General features: G+C 41.6%; 1 protein-coding gene across 4 annotated transcripts in view; it reads right to left on the bottom strand.

The window, feature by feature from the left end:
• The window catches only part of pbx1a (pre-B-cell leukemia homeobox 1a), a 50,497-nt gene extending 29,664 nt beyond the window's left edge, over positions 1-20,833 (bottom strand). For all 4 annotated transcript variants that reach the window (XM_034234539.1, XM_034234542.1, XM_034234541.1 and 1 more), the window contains exons 1-2: positions 20,457-20,833; positions 19,639-19,712 (exon numbers count right to left, since the gene is read on the bottom strand). In XM_034234539.1, the coding sequence (XP_034090430.1) occupies positions 19,639-19,712; positions 20,457-20,641 (259 nt within the window). In that variant the 5' untranslated portion in view covers positions 20,642-20,833. The remainder of the gene's footprint in view (positions 1-19,638; positions 19,713-20,456) is intronic.
• Positions 20,834-20,839: the final 6 nt, after the last annotated feature.

The raw sequence follows: 20,839 nt of genomic DNA, 5'->3' as shown, positions 1-20,839 counted from the left end.
GATTTGTTAACAAACACAGACCAAAGCCGACAATAACCTCGAAGAAAATAAAAGGAGGCATCTTTATTTTGCCATAGACGTTCACGATGAGACCGGAAGGCTTTTTGTCTGCACGCTTCTCAAACTATCTCTGTGTGAAGTCAATTTCTCTTTTGATTAAGACTTCAGTTGTGAAATATAAAGATATGTTACCTTGCTGCTTGTAACATAAAATGTGTGACTACAACTGTGATCTTGTTAATTGATCAAAGTCAAACCTAACCTTGATGAAACAGAGTCGAATTCACTTAAATCACCTTAGGATCTCAACACTTTAGAACCATCATTTTTCTTAATGACCCAATGACTTAATCTGCTTGTGGATATCTAAAACAAGATTAAATAACGGCAACGTTGAGAAGTCAAGGAGATGTGTTTTGTCATCAGGTCTTGACTCGCCATTTGATTTGATTTCACAGCTGGAGAAGCATTGGTAAGGAAATATCTGAGCGCAGCTATAAGCCACAGTGTCAGTGTCTATCCATTACGGTAAGAAAGGCCCAAAATAATAATCAAACACTCTTGCCTCTTTGGAGCGATGCTGCCAGGGCCACCGAAAACAGACAGACAAACACAATGAGTGTCTCCACATCCCTGCTCTGACAGGAGATGCTGGCAGAGTCGGGGTAAACGGACGGCGCGGTGCGGCACGGCAGCCCCTAATGATCTCCCCTGTTTCACTGGACTGAGAAAAGCCATTACCTCCCGCCACATTACCCTGCCATCCCTCACATGGTGGATGGCTCCTCTCTCCCATGAGCACCTTGCTCCAGTTATGGCTGGCAGTGCTCACCTCCTTACCACCTCCTCCTCAACCCCGTCCACCCTCCTCCCTCTGAAACCCCCAGCTCTATACATCACATTTAACACTTTGACACTAACAGTCTATAATGTTTCTATTCTACAAAATCACTCTGCCAACTCCAGGATAGCAGAGCAGAGTGTGAGGAAAATAAATACCACTCTCAGCCGCTGGCATTAAATTCTAAAGGAAAAAATAAAAGTACAGAAAGAGCCTCATCCTCTGCCTCTCCACCCCGCACCTGAGAGGTCCTCTGGGTGCAGCGGGAGAGGATCATTTCAATCGATACACATTACAGAGAAAAACTGACAGCAACAGCTCACACTTTACATGGAGGATTGTTTGCGGCATATAAAGAGGCCATATAACCATATTTTCAGAGATGTCAACACTCCTTGCAAGCACTTTATGGCTGAATGAAAGAAACATTCCACTGCATTAAATTATTAAAATCAAAAAGTGGCATGAATAAATAAAACCAGCCTGAATAAGTGATGTGACAAGACAGACTTGAGGCATGACCTTTGAAAGTGTCTCAATGTGTCAGCAGACAAAAAGGAAGGGACCTACTCCAAGTATATGGCCAACATAAGGGTAAAGAATATAAAAAAGAGGGTAAATTGTAGAAAAATAACATAGGATTTAAAAAAGGATATAAACAAAACATGTCAGGATAGATTAATCTACTAAAAAATACAGACGAAACAATAAACATAGAATGCGCCCATTTCTCATTGCATCACAATTTGTTTCTTTTGTCTCTCTCTTTAATATAAGTGTTTACTTGGGCAAAATCCAATCATTTAATTCTCTCCAAGCGTATTTCGTGTATATAAACAAACATTTGCTCAACCTCGCTCGTGTATTAGCTTTAATGTATCGTCAGCAAGCTCGGCTTTGAGAGGGCATTAATTTCAATTCCTCGATTTAAACACTCCAGTTTGTCGCAATCCTTCATCGCATTACGCCACCAAGTCAACACACACAATGGCCCTATTTTTCAATCTAATGGCGGAGCATTCTTGCCATTAGTGAAAAAAAAACAATACAGCTTTTGCCTTTGAACAAGCCACTCAAAATGTAACCCTGCATTTCAAAATGAATCTGAATAATTAATTGCAAGTTAAAACAGACATGAACCCCCAGAAACGCGGCTGAGGATGGGAGCTGGAAGTATTTTTTTTTGCCCTGAGGCCAGAAGATCGCTCATCTTAGAAAGCTGGAAAATCTAGTCTTTGAGGATAGAGTGTGTAATCTTCAGTGAATCTAATGAAACAAAGTAAAAGATAACGCCACATTTCATCACATCGGAGACAGAGTGCTTCCTCTGGCTCGCCCTTGAGGTGGCAGCAATCCATAATCTGAGGAAATCATTCTTTTTATGTAGTTGAGGTATCACAAGCCCCTGTTTGACCTGAGTATCAAGACAATTGATGTATGACTAAATCCGTGATTTAGAGCAAAAGTCTAAACCTAACCCTCAAATGACTATTATTTTAGTTTTTGTGTAAAAAACGTACAAAACTAACCACTTTCAATATCAATAAAGATGGCCTCTTCTTTCTTCTAAATGATTCCTCATTTAATAGTCACACAAATAGTGACCCAATATAAAGACAACCATATATATGAAGTGATGAATACGACATTTTGTGTACCCAAATGTTATTGCAATATCACATATTTACAGCACTACATCCTCATATATGTCACAACCAGACATTTAGAAAAGCCATATATCCTTTTCTGACTTGTCCTTGGCCCATTCCTTTGCAGAGAGCTTGTCTTTATTATTTAATTAAGCCACTACGGCCGTTACATTAATAATTGAGTGTGAGAGGAGACCCAGGGCAGCCGCAGGCTCTGGCGCATTGGGCTTCCTGGTGAGGAGTGTATTAAAAATGTGTGTGTTTATGTCCCCAGGGCGTCTGTCCTGGCTGCATAAAATTGAATTGGTTATATCTAATATATCATCCCCTAAGGGTGGCTGGCTGGGTGGGTGGATGGGGAGAGCTGAGATGGTCGCATCCTGCTAGCAGGGAATGAGTCCGGTCTTAGAGATTCACAGAGACGCATGAGGCTGTGACGTTAATGTCCCTCAGAATGAAATCGATGGCTGTCTGAATCCTCAATGTGCATGGCCTTAAGCTAGGAGCACAAGACAAGCCCAGGACCAGATTAAACCCACTCGTTACTGCAGTCTTTGTTCACTTCTGGTGTCTGCTGATGCATTCAGTGCATCAGGGGGAATGGGTGGAGGATTTCTTATGAAAACGGATTACAACCAGATACCAAATACAGTCAAGAAAAAAAAAAGAAAAGCTTATGGCATTCATGTAGATACTAAGAGGATGAATGTTGGTGAAAATGTGAGCTTGTGAATGTAGAAGCAGGAAAAACATCGCTCATGATCCCTCCTTTCACAGAGCGAGCGGCTGACTGCAAATACACGCTCCCTCTCTTGCCTTTCTCCACCTCTCTTCTTATCTGCTTCTCCACCATCCCCCACTCCCACCTCCGCATCCAGCCAGCGCCGTGGCTTTATCCAACTCTGCACCTTTAAGGCCTCCAGACTCCAGAGGAATGAGCGTTTTAACACCACCATTAAGGTCAGGGCCTAAATTATTGATCTGCCACCTCTATCAGCATAACGGTCACGTAGCCGGTATCACAATCTAACCCTGCCGCCCTCGGCCAGATCGCTGCAGCCCCTCAATTAGGGAGAGATTCTCATTACAAAGAGAGACAGCGAGAGGGAAAGAGAGCAAGGTAGGGCAGGGGAAAAAATGAGAGAGGTCCATTTCAGGCGGTGGAAAAAGGGGGACAGCAGGCATTCTTTACACCCATCCTCCTCCCCCTTAAAGTCTCCCATCATCCCCCCAGACAAGACCCAAAGATGACAGGTCTTATCCTCACCAAAATGCGGCCGATAAGGCAGCTGTAAAAGAATAATCAAAAGAATAATGTATGGAGGATGAAAGAGGAAGGCAGAGAAAGAGAGAGCAGGCCAGGGAGGGGGCAGCAACATAAATAAAGATGCAGCACAGTTGTGCTGGATCTCCTAATGAATTCGGAAGGTCCTGGATCAATAACATCAGCGCGCTGACGACACATCACAAATGCCAAAGGAGCTCTCTGCCTTGAGCCCAGCCTGAAGAAAAACAGACATTTACTGCATCCTTCTGCTCTAAGAAAATGACTGAAAATGACCGAATACATCAAAAATCGTCATTAGAGAGAACAGGGAAGAGTGTGTTTGTGTGCGATGCTGCTGTGAGGTGCATCAGGAAGCAGGAAGCAGCCTTGATGCTTGGTAATAGTGATGATTTCCACCTAGGAGATGCTGTGATAGTGCCCGTGCTATCTGTGCTATTAGCGATGCTGATGATAGATGGTTTCTTTGTCTCTATTCAGATTTATTTTCACAGCCGTCAGAGAAAAGCACACTGAGTACATCATTACCCAGTACAAAAAGCCTGAAAAGAAGCAAACCCTGACATGACGGTCAAATGTTTGCTGTAGTGAAGATCTATTGAGTGAAAAAACTACACAACATGTTGGAAAATGTTTTGGCAAATAGTCTCCTAGAAGTGGATCAAAGCAGACATTGACTCGGGTCTCTGAAAATGTGCCCTCTCTCCCCATTCGCTCATACACAATCATGGCCTAATGACATCCCATTAACATAATTGCCAACATAACTAGCGTTCCGTGTCTGAGAGCCATTCCCCAACTACACGTGAAAAAAACTGAAAGATGAGAAGAGATGAAATTGAGCCAAACTGGGACCATCCCCAAAAACATATTGTGGGTGTTGAATTTGGATCCCCCCCACCCTCCTCGCCCGCTTTTCAAAGCTACAGCGCTTTGTGGAGACCCCCTGGGAAGCCTCTGGCATCTCAAGGAATGTGATGCCAGAGTATGTGTGTGTGTCTGGTGTGTTTGAGGGAACACGAGCACATGTTTGTATGCAGCGCAGATAGCGGGGTGGAAGAGCAGAGCTTCCTCCACATGTTGGTAGCTGCCTCAGCGTTCAAAGATTGGGCCCGACGCACGCTTCACACCAAACACAACCTGCCAGGCGAAATGAAATTCTCATTATTTTTAATTAATCCCTAATTAAAATATATTACTCCACAGATTCCACAAATCTCTCTTAATATGCAAATGTGGCCAATTCAAGGATATTTACATATCATTAATTAAGGCAGGCACATTCTCTTAGTCTAATGAGCTGTGGCCTGGGTCTGCCAAGGAAAACTAAACGCCGGGCTCAGGAGTGAGTAAGCACAGCCACCGGGGGATGTTGGCTCTCTGTTGAGTCAGGACTATCAACCGTTAACGCCGGGGTGAAACAGACAACAACAACTCTGCTAAGGCTCGCAGGAAAAATCCACCCTGAAACACTTAAACATCATTAAAAACTGCCACCAGCGATGAAGCAGCATCTTTGTGTCTATTTAGCGTGTTTTTTTCATCCTGAGGACCAAAGGCGAATTAAGGAGGATATGACATCATGCAGAGGTGTTTCCTGCAGAGCAATGAAGTACCATATGATATGTTATCCCTGTCACAAGCATTATCACTCTGTAATACAACCCGCTGTACATGCAAGTGAATGCAACAAGTTCATGCCCTTCCTCTCTGGAGACAAGAAACGACTTGTGTGGACAGAAGGAAGTCATGAACTGGGACAAATGTAGACGAGGTAAACTGAGGTTACGCTCATAACCTCCACTGAGATTTTCCCTGACGTACCTCTAATTCTGTCACTTTCACATATTTTCTTTATCAGTTTTTTCCTACCTTTAATTGGAGTTGCAATATTAAAACCAATCCACACTATTCTATTAAAGTGTTTTTTGGCATCATTTTATAACATATCTTAAAATCAGCCTGACATCTTGCAGTAGGTATGTTTTGATATATTGGGATGCCAGCTAGGATTAAGAAATAACATTTCTTACAATGAACAATTTAAGGCTGCACAGATCGAGAGTGGGGCACGTAGTAAAGACATTTGACTAAATGTTATTTAAATCAAACAGAGTGGGAAATCACTCTTTAATGGAACTGCATATTCAACAAAGGTAGACGTGTGCTTTATTTTAAGGGTTACAAGCTACAAAGCTAATAACACATACAACTCCCCAGCAATATATGAAATAGATTTGAAAATAGCTTCACTCAATCGGCTGCAACATTAAATTGCATCTACATATTAATCTATTAATCAGTAATATATTATAAAGCGCTTTGGCACCAGGAAAAGTGCTTTATAAATAACATGTACTATTATTAGAGACCATTCTGCATAATGTGTTTATTTCCTTCTGACTCTTTCAATGCATTGTGCTGAAAATACTTGTGATTACTGCTTCAGATGGTTGCTCGGCACCTGACTCCGCCTGATGGTGAATTGGTCCTTTAACAGTCATTTCAGTGCACCCTGTATGAGTAGCTTTTTATTAACTGCAGTAGCAGCTTCTTAATCATTAAAGTGGAGATGTGGAGTGCATCCAACCATTTTTGCATAGTTGTTCATGGAAACGATTCATGAATATCCTGTTGTATTAGGTGATGTGAAGGAGGGTAAGGAAATGAGGTGGGGTGAGATGTACTTTGTCCATCTCCTTGTTCTCCCCTTTTCCAGCTGCTCTAATTTGACACCTCGAGCATTGGAGGGGGGTTGGGTTAACTAGGTGGGGGAGCGAAAAGACACAGTGGAATTCATTAAGAATAGCAAAGCCCTCTCTCCCTTCAACCTCCCTTCAGCCTCCCTCCAACGCTAATGACATCAGAGGTTAGCAGGAGCGAGAGGGGGAGAGACAGAGGGAGAAACTAAGAGAGGGGGAGATGTATGAAATTAGAAATATTTAAAATAACAATATTCTCTATGGAAAAGAGGAAAGTGCTGCAGCTTGTACACAAGATAGTATCTGTACACCAAGGCCTTGTACTCCTGGTTTGGTCCGAGTGTATTTCTGCATCCTTTTATCATTCACACAAAATGAAAGAGGTTTCAAAAACTGCCGTTTTGCTTCTGACAGTCCTAATGCACTATGATGACATACCAACAGCGACCGCAGACCTTCGAAAAACCCATTTATGCCACACTTTGTAGGTTGGATGGAGTGCAATCAGACCTTTTTCAACATTGTGATTACCACGTACTGGCACAGTAATCTGTGGCTGAGGAATTGGCTGGCTAATGGCAGTTTCACATCAGCCATCTATAGGGACCTTGTAGACAGGTAAAGTGGTGGTTGCAAGATATTGAAATGGCCAGTGCCACCTGGGATGAAAGACCTTTTAAAAAAGTATTAAGAACTTTTTTTTTTCTTTTAAAAGGAGCAACATAGTGTGTAATACAAGAAGCTTTATATGTGCAGTCTCTTTAAACAGTGTTTCTCAATTGGTGCCACAAAGACAGTACCACAGGAGGTACTCAGAAGGGAGTACGTGAAATACTTATCATTTAAATGTAAGTTTGACAAATCACATCTTATGTCACATTAAATTCAATATTCGTATTTCAACGTCTTCGTTAACCGTCGTAAATGGTCAACTGCAACAACAAACGCAATGACGTGAACAATGACGTTTGTTCAGTGTGATCTATAAGCCACTTTTGATGTTCAATGATGAACAATATTCAATAATATGGATATGTGGCAAGACAGAGAGATGTGAAAAATAAGCCAATGATTCCCAATAAATTATAAGTGCAAATCTTAAGGAATTATTATAGGTTAAGTATTATTAAGTTCCAAGATTGTAGTAAATCAGACACTGATGGTACAGCGCTTTCTTTTACCTTTATATAGGCTACGGAAATAATGTTGTGCTGCTCAGGGGGGTATTAGACTCAAAAACTATTTCAAATGAGGTTCATTATTGATAAAAGTTGGAGAACCACTAGCTTAACAATTCAAACACCACTTTTCCTCAAAGCCAAAGCCTCTGAAGCTGCTGCTTTGAGAAATGATTGAAGGGCAAGATAAAAAAAAAATGAAAAAAAGTTAAAATGCAGATCTGAAATCCTTGCTGAAAAAGTGTCCCGAGACCTTTCAGATGCTCATTTCCATTTATCTAGCAGTGACATTTTTCATGACGTACTCTCTGGCAAACTATCTGACTCATAACTCCAATTCAAGCCTATTACTGAAGAACTTTTAAAGCTATCCTTCATTAATGTTAATGGGGTTTTTTAGTGGAGGCCAGTGGTGGTTAGGACTACATGGCTGCTTTCCCAAGCTTGTTTAACAGGCTTCAGACAGAGATGGATGCTTCTTGCAGTCCGATAGGCTCCCTGAGCCATCTATCACCCAGAGGACCCACCCACAGAGCTGGCGTTCCAAAACAAAGGGCAGGCAGGAAAGCTCCTGATTGACAGCTTTATGTGTGTGGTGGCTAGTCAGACAGCAGAGAGGAGACACAGTATATGTTTCTGGCCTCAGTGCTGGCCCTCTTTCCAAAAATGAGTTGTGAAGAACAGAACAAAATAATGAGTGAGCAGGGGAATCAATCAATACGCCGACACAGGAGATAAATGAGAGAATCAAACACACACAAAAAACATCCCTAATGTTGCTGAGTAGGTACAAAACTAATCAGGCAAATGAAGCTGCCCGAGCAACGTAAACTGTGAACGGAGAGCAGTTATTAAACAGTTATTATCGTAAAGATTATTACCCTTACACCTCAAGACTCGCTAATTAGTGCAATAAACAGCCATATTCTAAAATGTATGGCTGGAGCTTGCAATAAAACCTGCTGAAACATGTAAATAATGCGCACACAAAGACACAAATAAAGGGATAACACACTGTTCTGCAGTCACTAAATTCCAGTTAGAAAAACCATTTCAAATCTATAATAATAAAACACATGTCTGAGCATAAACTGATTTTCTGCTGCTACAGCTGTATTCATTTTACTGGAGGCCACAGTTCCTCTCAGGGCTGTATATATTCTTGATATGCAGACAAAAAGCAAGATGGGGGGGAGGATGTTTCAGAAGAGACACACTAAATTTGGACAGTAAGTAGTATCACCCCGTTGGCGCGGTACACCGCACATTCGCAACACCCCATTTAACCGCACACGGCGCTTCCCTCTACTGCCTTCATTTGCATACTTCAGCGGGGCCCTGACGGATGAAGACGGATGGGGCAAAATCAGCCTCACTGAAACAACTGTTTTATCAAGGTTAAACTATCCAAGAAGCTCTTAACCTCGGCGCCTTTATCACACTACAGCTCTCCCAATATCAATCTATCAATATGATCTTATCGGAGGGGAGGGGGCTGAAGATGCTCTTCATAAACTCAAGTAATAGGAACATAAAGGAATGTTATGTGTGTTTAGGAGAGGAGACAGCTAAACATGGTGCTGAAGGACATGTCCAATACAAAAAAGGTGGTGCCAGCAAGCCAAATAAAATATAACAGAAGAAGAAGAGCTGCTCACCCGAAGGCGTTAGAGGCATGTGCCGAGTCACGGGGTCGTCGGTTCAGATCTTGTGGACGAACGGTGAAAGCATGAATAAAAAACACTAAAAGGCTCTTTAACAACTAGGCTGAAAGTGAACTTGAACAAGCTACTGACACACACACAAACCTTGAAGGTGCCTTTTTATGTAAAAAGTAAAAACCATACAGGTCAACTTTTGAAAGCTCCCACCTATCTATAGCAGTGCTGCTGAGTCATTCTTAATAAAAAGAGACAATAAATAGATTTTTGAGTAGGATCACCTTGTGTATGGAAAAAGTAAAATATATTATTTTAAAATTAAACTACTATTATAGCTGTACGATTATACATGTACAATGGTCATCAAATTCCTCCTATATCAATAGACACATACAAATGAATGAATGTAAAATGTCTTAATTTACGTTCTCATGTGATGTTGTGTAACTTAATGTAAAAGACTTATTGTCTTCTTCCTCTTCTATTTGTTATTAATATTATTATTATTATGGTCAGTCGATTAAAATGCAGCAGTAATGAGGAAGACCAGTGTTCTACTTTTGCACACACTTGCAAAAAAATTATAAAATAATAATAATTTGGACAATTGATGAATTGTTCAAGAAATATATCATGCAAAAAGAAAACATCGGGTATAGGACTTACAAAACAAGACATTTAAAGATATCACCTTGGACTGGAGAAACTGGGATTGACATTTTTCATTAATTTTGATATCATGGGAGCAAACTACCTCCTAACTTTTTGATCTTTGAAGGGTAAAAACTCGGTTAGAAGTGGCTTGGTAATAAATGAACAGAACTATTTAATTTGCTGATTATGCTCAAGTAGAAAAAAGAAAATGACAGCAATTAACATAATTTCAGTTGGAGTTAACTGTCCAGAACTAACACCGCCAAAGGCAAGCTGGCAGACAGACGGCACGAAGGGAACCCACAGCTTTCACTCTCTGGGTCGCTGTACGGATGTCTACAGTACAGGGAACCAGCGAGGAGGCATTATCAATCCTCATCGCTGGTACTATGAAAAATACTTTATATATCACATCAGACTTGAGACTATAAATATCAAGTTTTGATTATCTTTCACACTGAAACACATCATAGTCTAGAAATTAGTCATTTAATATCTACACTAAGTAGGTTTTCAATATTAACAAGTCAAGCAGCTGGTGGTTGAGGAAATCGACACTTTTTCTGATGCAATTTCAGTTTAATGATAATTTGTAGCAATAATGTAAACTGATTCAAGTAAACAAAGGAAATGATCTCAAACTAATGGCAGTTTTGTCTTTCTAATTGTTTTTTTAACAGTAATATAGACATAGTAAAGACAGACAAAGTGTCTAATCCATATCATAGTGAGTTTCTTTGGTTATTGTCTTGACTCATACATGCTGAGGGTTCCCTTGTTGTGCCTGGAAAAAAACTTCAGAAGCAGATTAAAGGGCCCTTATCTGCCTCGATGAGAAGGTCTTTCCACTGCCAGGCAGCTAGGCCAAGTACTGACCTCTGCTAACACTCATGCTGTAGCCCCTCTGTGCTAAATGCTACCTGTGGTGTCACATCTGCCCCTGGAAGTGATCCAAAATGGCAACACCCCGAGTCTCTCTGGCCCCCACGGAATTAGCAGCAACAATCCCAAGAGACCGCCTGCCTGCCTATTTCTGCCCCGACAACACTCACTCTGGCACACACACAAATAGTAGATACCACACACCACACTGAAGATTGCCAGCATGAAGTTGTTTGATTTTGCAGCCACAAAAACAACTCTTTGTGTGGCTAAATGTATCACCGCTCTCTGCCGCCGCCACAGTATTTGTGTCTTTCTCTACAGTTCGATATCTCCTCTTTTCTTTTTCTCTCAGAGTGTGTGTCTGCATTGTTCTTTGTCTGCGCGTTTCCTTTCCACTGAAGGTGCCGAGGTTACCAAGGCTCATCTGTGGCCCCTTTGTCTCTCACGGCAACAGCAAGGTTTATTAACATAAATTAGAATAGCTCACAGAGAGTACCTTGTCGCTATGCGTTACCCACGGCAACCTCACCTCCACTCTCAATCCACCTGAGTGTGTGTCTGTGCATGTGTGTGTTTGTGTGTGAAATAAAGAGAGAGAGAAAGAGAGAGAGAGAGCACACTCCCCTGAATCTAAATGTGAAACTACTCTGAAACGAGGGAGACACATCCACACCCATCTCTCCCCTGTCCTGATTAAAATAAATGGTGCTATCTGCACTGCATGACTCACTACACCATGGCATTACTATCAGTAATTGAAACATCCAATCACTACTGAGCCATCAGCCTCACTGCTCTTCCCCATCTGACTTTGTGGCACCTGATTGAACACCCCACTGTATGGGAAGTAATACAGGATATGCCTATGAGTATATATGAAGACATACAGAAGAGAAAAACGGCATCAACGTGGGCACAATTCATGTTCTTTTTTTCTTTCTTTTTTCGTGATATGTGTCTGAGTTAGAGCTGCAGCAATCGGTTGATTAGTTAATGGACAAAAACTATTTTGATAATCGATTCATTGTTAATGCAAAAATGGCAGAACATGTTGTATTCAGCCTCACAAATATAAGGATTTCCCTCTGCTCTCTGGTTTATATTATATTTAACTGAATATATTTGCGGAACATGACATTTAAAGACCCTGGACCTTGAGAAACTGGGAAAGACATTATTCAATAATATCTGACATTTTATAGACCAAACAATTAATCAAAAAATAATTGGCAGAGTAGTCAATTATGGAAATAAACGTTAGTAGCAGCCCTAGTCTGTATGGGTCTGTGTGTACAGGATATATTTCAATGTGTGTCTGTGTGTGTGTGTGTGTGTGTGCGTGTGTGTGTGTGTGTGTGTGTGTGTGTGTGTGTGTGGTGTGTGTGTGTGTGTGTGTGTGTGTGTGTGTGGTGTGTGTGTGTGTGTGTGTGTGTGTGTGTGTGTGTGTGTGTGTGTGTGTGTGTGTGTGTGTGTGTGTGTGTGTGTGTGTCACTGCTAACATCCTAAGCAGAGATCCGGGGAGAGTCGGGTAGCCTCATTGATTGGTGTTGATTCCATCTGGGCAGCGAGCAGCGACTGACAGTGGATCTAAGCCGCTGCGAAAGGCAGCCATTAATCTTGGTCCCGTTTAAGCAGCATGTATTAATTTATGTCATTTTTACTAAGTCAGCCAGGGAAGAGCGCTTGCCATTTTACGTTTGACTGTTCATCGAAGGCGGGGGGGTTCCTTTTATACAACCACAGCATGCTGCCAACACGCCACTTACACCGTAGTGGCAGGGTGCCAGAGAAATGAGATCCCACACCTCGAATTAAAGGTTATCAGCTGCCAGGGCAACCACCTCCATCAAATCACCCACAAATCTGCATGTAGGAGGTCGATTTTTGATATAAAAAAGGAAATGTCTCTTCAGTTAAACAGAGGGGGGAGAATAGGTGACATGGTGTGCATGTAAGCAAACAGATTTAATATGAGATATAAAAAACTAAACTGTGTAATTCAGAGGTAGTTGGAGTACACAGTTGGAGCCTCATGAACATATCAGTAATAAGATCTGCAGGTGTTTCAATGCCAACAATATGAGGATATATCCACCGGTCCTACTGCGTGAGGCAATTCCACCAGACTGTGGAAAATCCAATCATATCCAAACAGCACCAATAAGAAAAACAATGGCTGAGGCAATTGCAGCAGCAATAATGTCACCAGAGCTGTTTTGTAGACACTAAAAGCTGCTCCAGAGACAAACATCTGATAAAAAAAAAACTCCACTCTGCCATAGAGCAAATTTCCTCTCTAAAGCAATTTTATATTCGATAAGTGGGAAGGCATTCTTAGCGTAATGGATCTGAATATGATCTATGTCAGAAAACTAAGAACACAGCCCTGTATAAAAGCCCGGTTTGCAGAATGGCCAGTACCGCTGCATCAGATAACCAGATTGAGAAGTGCAGGAAACAAAATATAGATAGAGATGCAATGCATACATTTTTCTGTTGAGTAGTTGAACTGATAGATATCTGTTTCTCCTTCTCGCTATTTACATGAAGGTGAATTGTGAAAAGAGTATGTGGAGGGACAAATAGTTTACTGAAATATTAAACAGACAGGGACACACTTAACTTGCGTGCATGCAGAGACAACAAACAGATATGAAAACGTTGGTTAACTTAAAGATGCTGAAAATAGCTGATACAACTTCCATTAAAAAATAAGCAAAAACCAACATAAAACACACCTAGCGACCCTAGCTTTGCTCACTCAACACACACACGCCATACGTCGTCACACAGAGTATGACCATTCTACATCCAGATCTGTTATCACGGCTAATTACAACTCCCACCTCAGATATACAGGGCTGTAATTAGCCTCTTAAAACATGATTAACATGTCTCAATTAAGCCAGTCAACATTTGCATAATATATTAGCTGTTCTAATTGCGAGTGAATTTATACCAGAGGACAGGAAACAGCAAAAACACACGCTGTTGCTTCTGAAGTGCACTGATACTGTAGAGAATATAAATATAGAGGAAATGTCAGTGGGTAAAATGGAATCCAGTCTATTTATGTTTGATATAACTCACTGTAGAAGCAGAGATAAACGTAAAACTATACACATCCCTGCAAAGACTGCTTCGAAAAATATATGACTTGTTTATTATTATTCACAGTGAGAAACGTTTGTGCTAAGTGGAGAAATAGTTTCCTATAAACACGCAAATCAAATCCCAGCAACATTTTCTAAGGAAAACTTTGCACTCGTTTAGAAGTTATTTATTCAAAGTCATTTATGAGAGAACAGACAGAGTCCTGTTCAGTCTTATTTCCGTGGAAACTAAAACATGGGAGGGATAAACTGCTGCTTCGGCACTTCCACGCCGGGGACAGATATACAGTCTCCCAGCCGCGTAGGGAAACCAAGGACATAGCCATTAGTTTCAGGACAGCGCCACATTGGAAACTAATGCCTCCATCTGTCACTGGAGATGAGAGGAGAGTAACAAAGAGAGGCAACACTAACCCCTGAACTCATCATGGACAGCCATGTCAATTAAATACTGAAAAACAGCAGCACTGGGAGCCATAGTGACCAGTCCGTCCACCGCTTCATGGGAGCTCAACTAGTACCTCCATCAACGTTTAACGATAATGTTACAGGAAGTGCCATAAATAGTCATTTGACATTTTATCATCATGCAGCTTTACATTTATCTCCAGCCTACTGACTACAGTTAAGACCGATTGATGATACATTTGTTAATTTTACGAAAATGTGCAACTTAAAGAGCCTGTGACACGAGTTTCCCCCATCATCCAAACCCATCAATTTGAGTAAATATTGTCCCCTTGAAAACCGTTACTGAACTGATTTTGGATATTTGTACTTTGATAACCATTAATCTGCCCTTCAATGTTGACCATTTTCTGGAACTTCTCGGGGATTCTTCAAGTCCCGCCAAATTATGTGTGACGTCATTGCGGGCCAAGAGCTCCAGCTGCACCGTTCAGGATCCCAGCATCTGCATGTAAACGCACGATGGCGCACACAGCAGCAAGCTCAGACAGCGATGACAGTTTAATTTTGAACGTGTCAGAGCTCATATGAGGCTGAAGGATCGGTTTATGTTTTATCTGTTAGAAGTTTAGGAATTAGGTGCGTCAATATGGGCGATAATACGGTCATGTAGCCAGTGGTGGACTGGGACTAAAAATCATCCCGGGCCCACTTCGCTACCGCTAGTAAATTGCCAACGGGGAAAGTGGGGGATGTGCTAGTGACTTATCCGACCGGCCCACTTCGGTACCGGCCCATCGGGATTCGTCCCGATGGGCAGTCCGCCACTGCACCCAGCCCAGCCCACGTAAACTGTCAACGGGGGGAGCCTCGCTGCGGGGAAACGGTGGACCTCGTGTCCCGATCGGAGTGGGAATAATAATAATAATAATCCGTGCATTTTATCCATTAATTTCCCCAACATTGTGGTAAAAAAAACACACGTTTAATCCATGTTGGTGTACTACTACAAAAAGCATCGGTTTGTTTTTTCATCAGGAAATGCAGACCGGCTCAAACAAACGATTTTTAAATCATCATCCTAACGATCATTTAATGTATCATATGTTCGCCGAATTGACATGAAAGCACTAATACATGTAGTTTCATCCACTTGAGTTTACAACTACAAAAATAATCGATTTGTTTTTATATCACATCCGACGGGAGGAAATTCAGTAGCTCTCACTACCGATTTTTAATCCTAATTTAATCATCATCTTCACCACGATCATTTATGTTTATGTTCGCCGAATTGACATGAAAGCACTGACAAATATGAATATACTGTAGTCAACTTCATTAAAACGTTATTAACGTGCCTAAACTCAGTAATTCACAATTTCTACGCATGACAACACACTTTGTCCGTGTTCGGCTCTCTCGCCGCACAGTGAAGCGTTCCCGCTTTGAGGTCACTTCCGGCTTCCCCCAAAACTTCAAAATGAGTCGAAGGAATTTCCCCACGATGTTCGAAATTATTGATATTTATCGGAACGATATCGCACCTTCTTTTTTAAACTGACGGTTCGAGATTACTAGTAGCCCAATATTTCATTGCACAACAGTTGTTGTGAGGCTGTCACAGGCTCTTTAAGTGATTAATTATGTCTTTTTTGTTGCAAAAAGCCAAACTTGTGTTGTTTTCAGCCACTCGGATGGTGATGATTTGCCGCTTTTCTCTGTTTTACATTACTGTAGGTTGACTATTTCAAAATGTTGCACTGCTTGGTCAGACAAAACAAGAAATGTAGAGTCCAATTGGTCTTTTTTTCCAAGGCGCCTTTAACTAAAGGCGCTTTTCCACTGCAGCACGTTGTTCTTTGCTTTTCCACTAGGTGTATTTCCGGCTGAATATGCTAAACTAGTGACGTAAACACTCTCGACTGCTGAATGGTCAGAGAGAATCGCTGGCTAGGGGGCTACAACTACAACAAAATGAACATATTTTACCGTGATTTAATTGTAATACACGTTTCAAAATGATGCCGAAGTAACAACATACTGATACCGGTTAGTAAAAACCATGAATTAATGCTTTGACAAGTCTGCAGACAGACAGCAGGCAAAAAACCTTTTAAAATGCGTGTTTTCTGAATGGAGATCGGATCGATCAGGCTAAGCTAACGTTGTATATGCTCCGTCCACACTCACAACAACGGCCTACAGACATAAATAAACCAGCGACTGTATTCGCCATGACACAGACAGTCTGTGGTTTGTACTTGTTTAACTTTTGTCTAGTTTCTGAACAGATATGAGGAGCTGTGAGCTCTGAGTGCTCACAGCTAACGGCTGATGTTTTAGTTTTGTGGTTCGCATTGAAGATGACGTCACGGCAGTTTTACGCAGCGTCACTCCGCCCGCCGAACAGCCGATCGCCCAGCCTACACTGCGTTACTATAGTTACTACCCCAGTTGGTAAACTGTAATGGAAACGCAGCATAAAGTGAGCCTGGCCTACCAAGGCCTAACCATACCGTACTAAGCCGTGCTTGGTCCCGCAGAGGAAAAGCACCATAAACGATTTCTCATTTAAACAAGAAAGTAAGTGGCAGACTAATCAATAGTGAAAATAATTGTTAGTTGAAACCCTTCTCACAGCACAGCACTTTCAGGACAGTTATCGAAAGAAATGTCTAACGATGAAAACTACTTCTACCAAAAGATCCATGGTATGACCCTTGAAAGTGACCAGACCAGGACAACTGATTCAGCAGGTCTACAGCTTTGATAAGTTCAAGCGGTGTAATGCATTATCCGTCTGATCACATTAGTCATGCAGGAGCTCTCCATCTGACCCGAGCGAGCATGGGGGTAATGTGAGGCTGCTGACACAGAGTGGCCTGACCAAACAGTCCCAGGCCCACAGATAGAGAGACACAGAGAGGGAGAGAGGGGGAGAAACAGGGAGAGTAGGCCTGAAATCTGACACCCAGAAACACTGACTTGGTGTCTGGCTTCTCTTACTTAGTCAACCTGTACGTGCCAGCTTCCCTCGCTGTAATGGTTCCACACAAACAAAGAAGCTCTCCAACTCTCCTCACAGGATGTGAAGCAAATACAGGAAAACAAATTATAAGTGCTTCTCAGGAAACTGTAGAAACAATGATGATAGCTTTTTTTTTTATGTGTCAAGGGGCCGGTAGTCAGGACAAACATGAAATACAACACTGGCGGCCAAAAGGAACGTCTGTGAGTGGTAACTCAAACCTCCGCCGCTGGTTTTCCATAAGCCAGCGTGCAAACCTGAGCTTGTTTAAGCTTGCTAAATACTCTCTCGTCGTGACACAGGCCCGACCCCGGCACAAATATACAGGGAGCGGGGTGGGGTGGGGTCATCAGTTAAGGCCTGCTCTGTCTGCTATTGGCATGCACTCCCGCCTTGTTTGTCAGCTGCTTTCCAATGGACACCTCTCTGCTGCAATGTCCCATATTGCTGCTGTCAACACTCACACAACACTGATATACCATGAGGAGGAACACGCACCACACGTGAATAACTACATGCAACAAATGATATATGATCTAAAGAAATGTCTCCTCTCTTCAGTAAAAGGTTGAGGAGAAGCTGCTTTAAATCTGAACGGCTGCACTCGTCTCCTCCTGCTCGCACTTCTTCTCAAAGACACTCTGACTGCAACAATGTAAAAAGCAAGGAGAAGCTGACTCTTTGTAACGAATATAAAAAAGACCTGACAAATTACAGGCTGTACTCTGCTCGCATACACTGCACTCAGCACATTTGGCTGTAAATGCCATGGTGAAGGTTTGAGTCATTTTCTCTGTCACTGCAGTGAAAGGATTTTCAGTTTCGTCTGCACAAACCTCCTATGTGCGAAGATGAGCCGCAGCTCAGCTCTTCAAACATCGACAGGGAGGACAGAGAGAGGCAGCCATTACGGCTCGATTCTCATAAATTGCTCGGGTTATTCTTAACTTTTAAATGCTTTTCTTTCTTTATCAAAACAACGCAGTTATTTGCGACCTGCTGATTTGTGGCTTGGGGCATGCCTTTCAGAAACCCTTTGAGTAAAAATAGCAGATCCAATACATAAAAGAAGAGAGAGTTGAAATATGTTCATTTCCAAACTTGGTCCTAATTTGCAGGCTGAGGGGAGCCTCTCTCTCGTCACAAGCTCTGTGAAATCTCGGGTTGCCAAGAACGGTGGGAAGAGAGGAGAGGCAGGGGGGAAAGCCAGGAAAAGGTCCAAGTCACTTTGTTCTTCTTTTTGGAAACGAACTCTGGTTGAACCCAGGGAGATGCCAGACAGTTTACAAAGAGCCAGGCATTACTCTCTCACTTTTCCAAGCCTTGCAATTTAGAAACAGGGCCCCAACCTACTGTGGCTTCCTCCTAACAGACAGCATTCTTCAGCTTTCAAATCTGGTGAATATCCCAGTGTCATTTATACTTTTTTTGTTTTGAAAACCTGTGCCAAACTCTGACTCATACAAATTAAATGTGGGTGAATAAGAGTTTATGTGAAATTAGGAAAAATGGTTTTCCCTCCACACCAGCTCTCTATTTTAAACATCATGGCTCTGACTGCGACCAGACAAAGCGACAGGGCTATCTCAGTAACCTCAAAGACAGCTTTAAAGTTGTGTTCACAGATAAGGTTGAATTGGATATTTTCTTTGATTTCCTCCCTTGAAAAGCCACCTCTTAACCAGCATTCTGCCACATCCCTCAGAGAATATTCTCAGGCTTTCATCATGTGAGCTACTCTTCTTTTAATCTGCTGTTAAGTGAGTAATAACTCACACATTCCCTTTCGTGACTTTGACCCATGTTGCAAATATAAACAGAAAATCCCTCTGACCTCCATCTGCATTTTAAAACAGCTCACTTAGCAACACTTTCAAATTGGGCCAAGGAAAACAGACAGAGAGGGGGGGAGAAAGCCCAGCTACAGAAAGGCCCAAATGTCGGCATGAAAACACTCCTGTCCAATGACAGCACCTCATCTGGGGCCAGTGTTGTTCCCATGCATGGTGTGTGACATTAGTCAGGGAAACATGTCAGAAATCATAAGATTCTTAATTTTTTTAGCCAAGTAAATTACAGTGGCTTTGAGAAGAATGTGACAATGATCATGGTCTATATTATTTTCTTATAAAGAAATAATTGATATTATTGATAAATAATATTTTCAACACTATCAGTAAACTTGCAAGCGGACAAAAACTAAAATCCAGCAAACAAAAGAAACTTCTTACCTGTTTTCTCCTTTATTTCACACAAGACGTTGAAGAGAGCAGGTTTCATTCTGTGGCAGTTCAGTGCATGTTTCCTAAAAAGAGGACAGGACATCCCTTTCCAGATCAATATTCAAACAAGTGTCAATAGTAACAAAGTCGCCTAAAAGATTCTTAAATAAAAGAAATTGATCATGAAGATGATTTTTAAAATATTTTTCTGCTGTTTTCACCTTTTAGATGTAGCTTAATTTTAAAACACTCAGCAGCCAAAGCAATTAAAATGTGAATCATATTTAAACTGAATACATAGTCTTTGAATTAAATTATTTTACACTATTAGAAATGTAAGTATTTACTTGAAACATATGCAACTAAATTAAACCAGTTACCCCTGTAACACGACTCATATGTATTTTGCATTACATTTATGATAATTACTGAAAAAAACTAGTCAGTGGTCAAAGAAAGGATCTGCAACATGTTATTATAGCAAATGATTCCAGCGTAAGCTCCTTTGTAACAAGGTAGAAGTGTTTGAGTGCCAACTGCTCCACAGTTTAAGAAAACTGAAAAACAGATCATTCTTATCTACAATAATCGATAGTTTTGATGAACAAAATTACCCCAAAAGTTGTTATAAATATTCAAATATAAACCGTGGCAAGTTTTTGTTGTATATTTTTCGCTTTCGCGCAGCCACGGCACTTCATTGGGCGTAATTGCTTTCATTTAGAGACACAAACCACAATGTTATTATCTCCCCCGACATCGCCAACAACATTGGCTAATATTTCCGGTCTCTGGTTAATTTAAGTGTTTTTTGTGTAAATCCTCACCTCGCCTGTGCTTCGTCTAAGCTTTGGTCTGTGATGGTCATTATTTGCTGTAATATGTCTCCGATGTCTTGCTTTCTTCCCTCTCCGTCCGTCCCCGCCGTGCCATCCTGCATATGCTGCGCCAGGCCGGGGTGTCCGGCCATGCCTACCCCGTGGGAATGCATCAACCGAGTCTGATCGTTCATCCTTGACCACGGTCCCTGCTGCCTCGACTCCAACTTTTAGATTTGAATAGCAAGAGGGGTAAAAAGAAGAGAAAATATCCTCGGAAATTCCTCTGGATTCCTCTGCGTCTCTCTGAGCTCCGACACTCCTCCTTTTTCCTTGGTAAGCTTTTCTGGATTTGGGAGGAGGTATACTGACAAACCCTCTCCCTTCTCTCT

The sequence above is a fragment of the Gymnodraco acuticeps genome, unplaced genomic scaffold (assembly GCF_902827175.1).
Source record: "Gymnodraco acuticeps unplaced genomic scaffold, fGymAcu1.1, whole genome shotgun sequence".
NCBI lineage: Eukaryota > Metazoa > Chordata > Actinopteri > Perciformes > Bathydraconidae > Gymnodraco > Gymnodraco acuticeps.
This window is presented reverse-complemented; position numbering and strand designations above follow the sequence as displayed.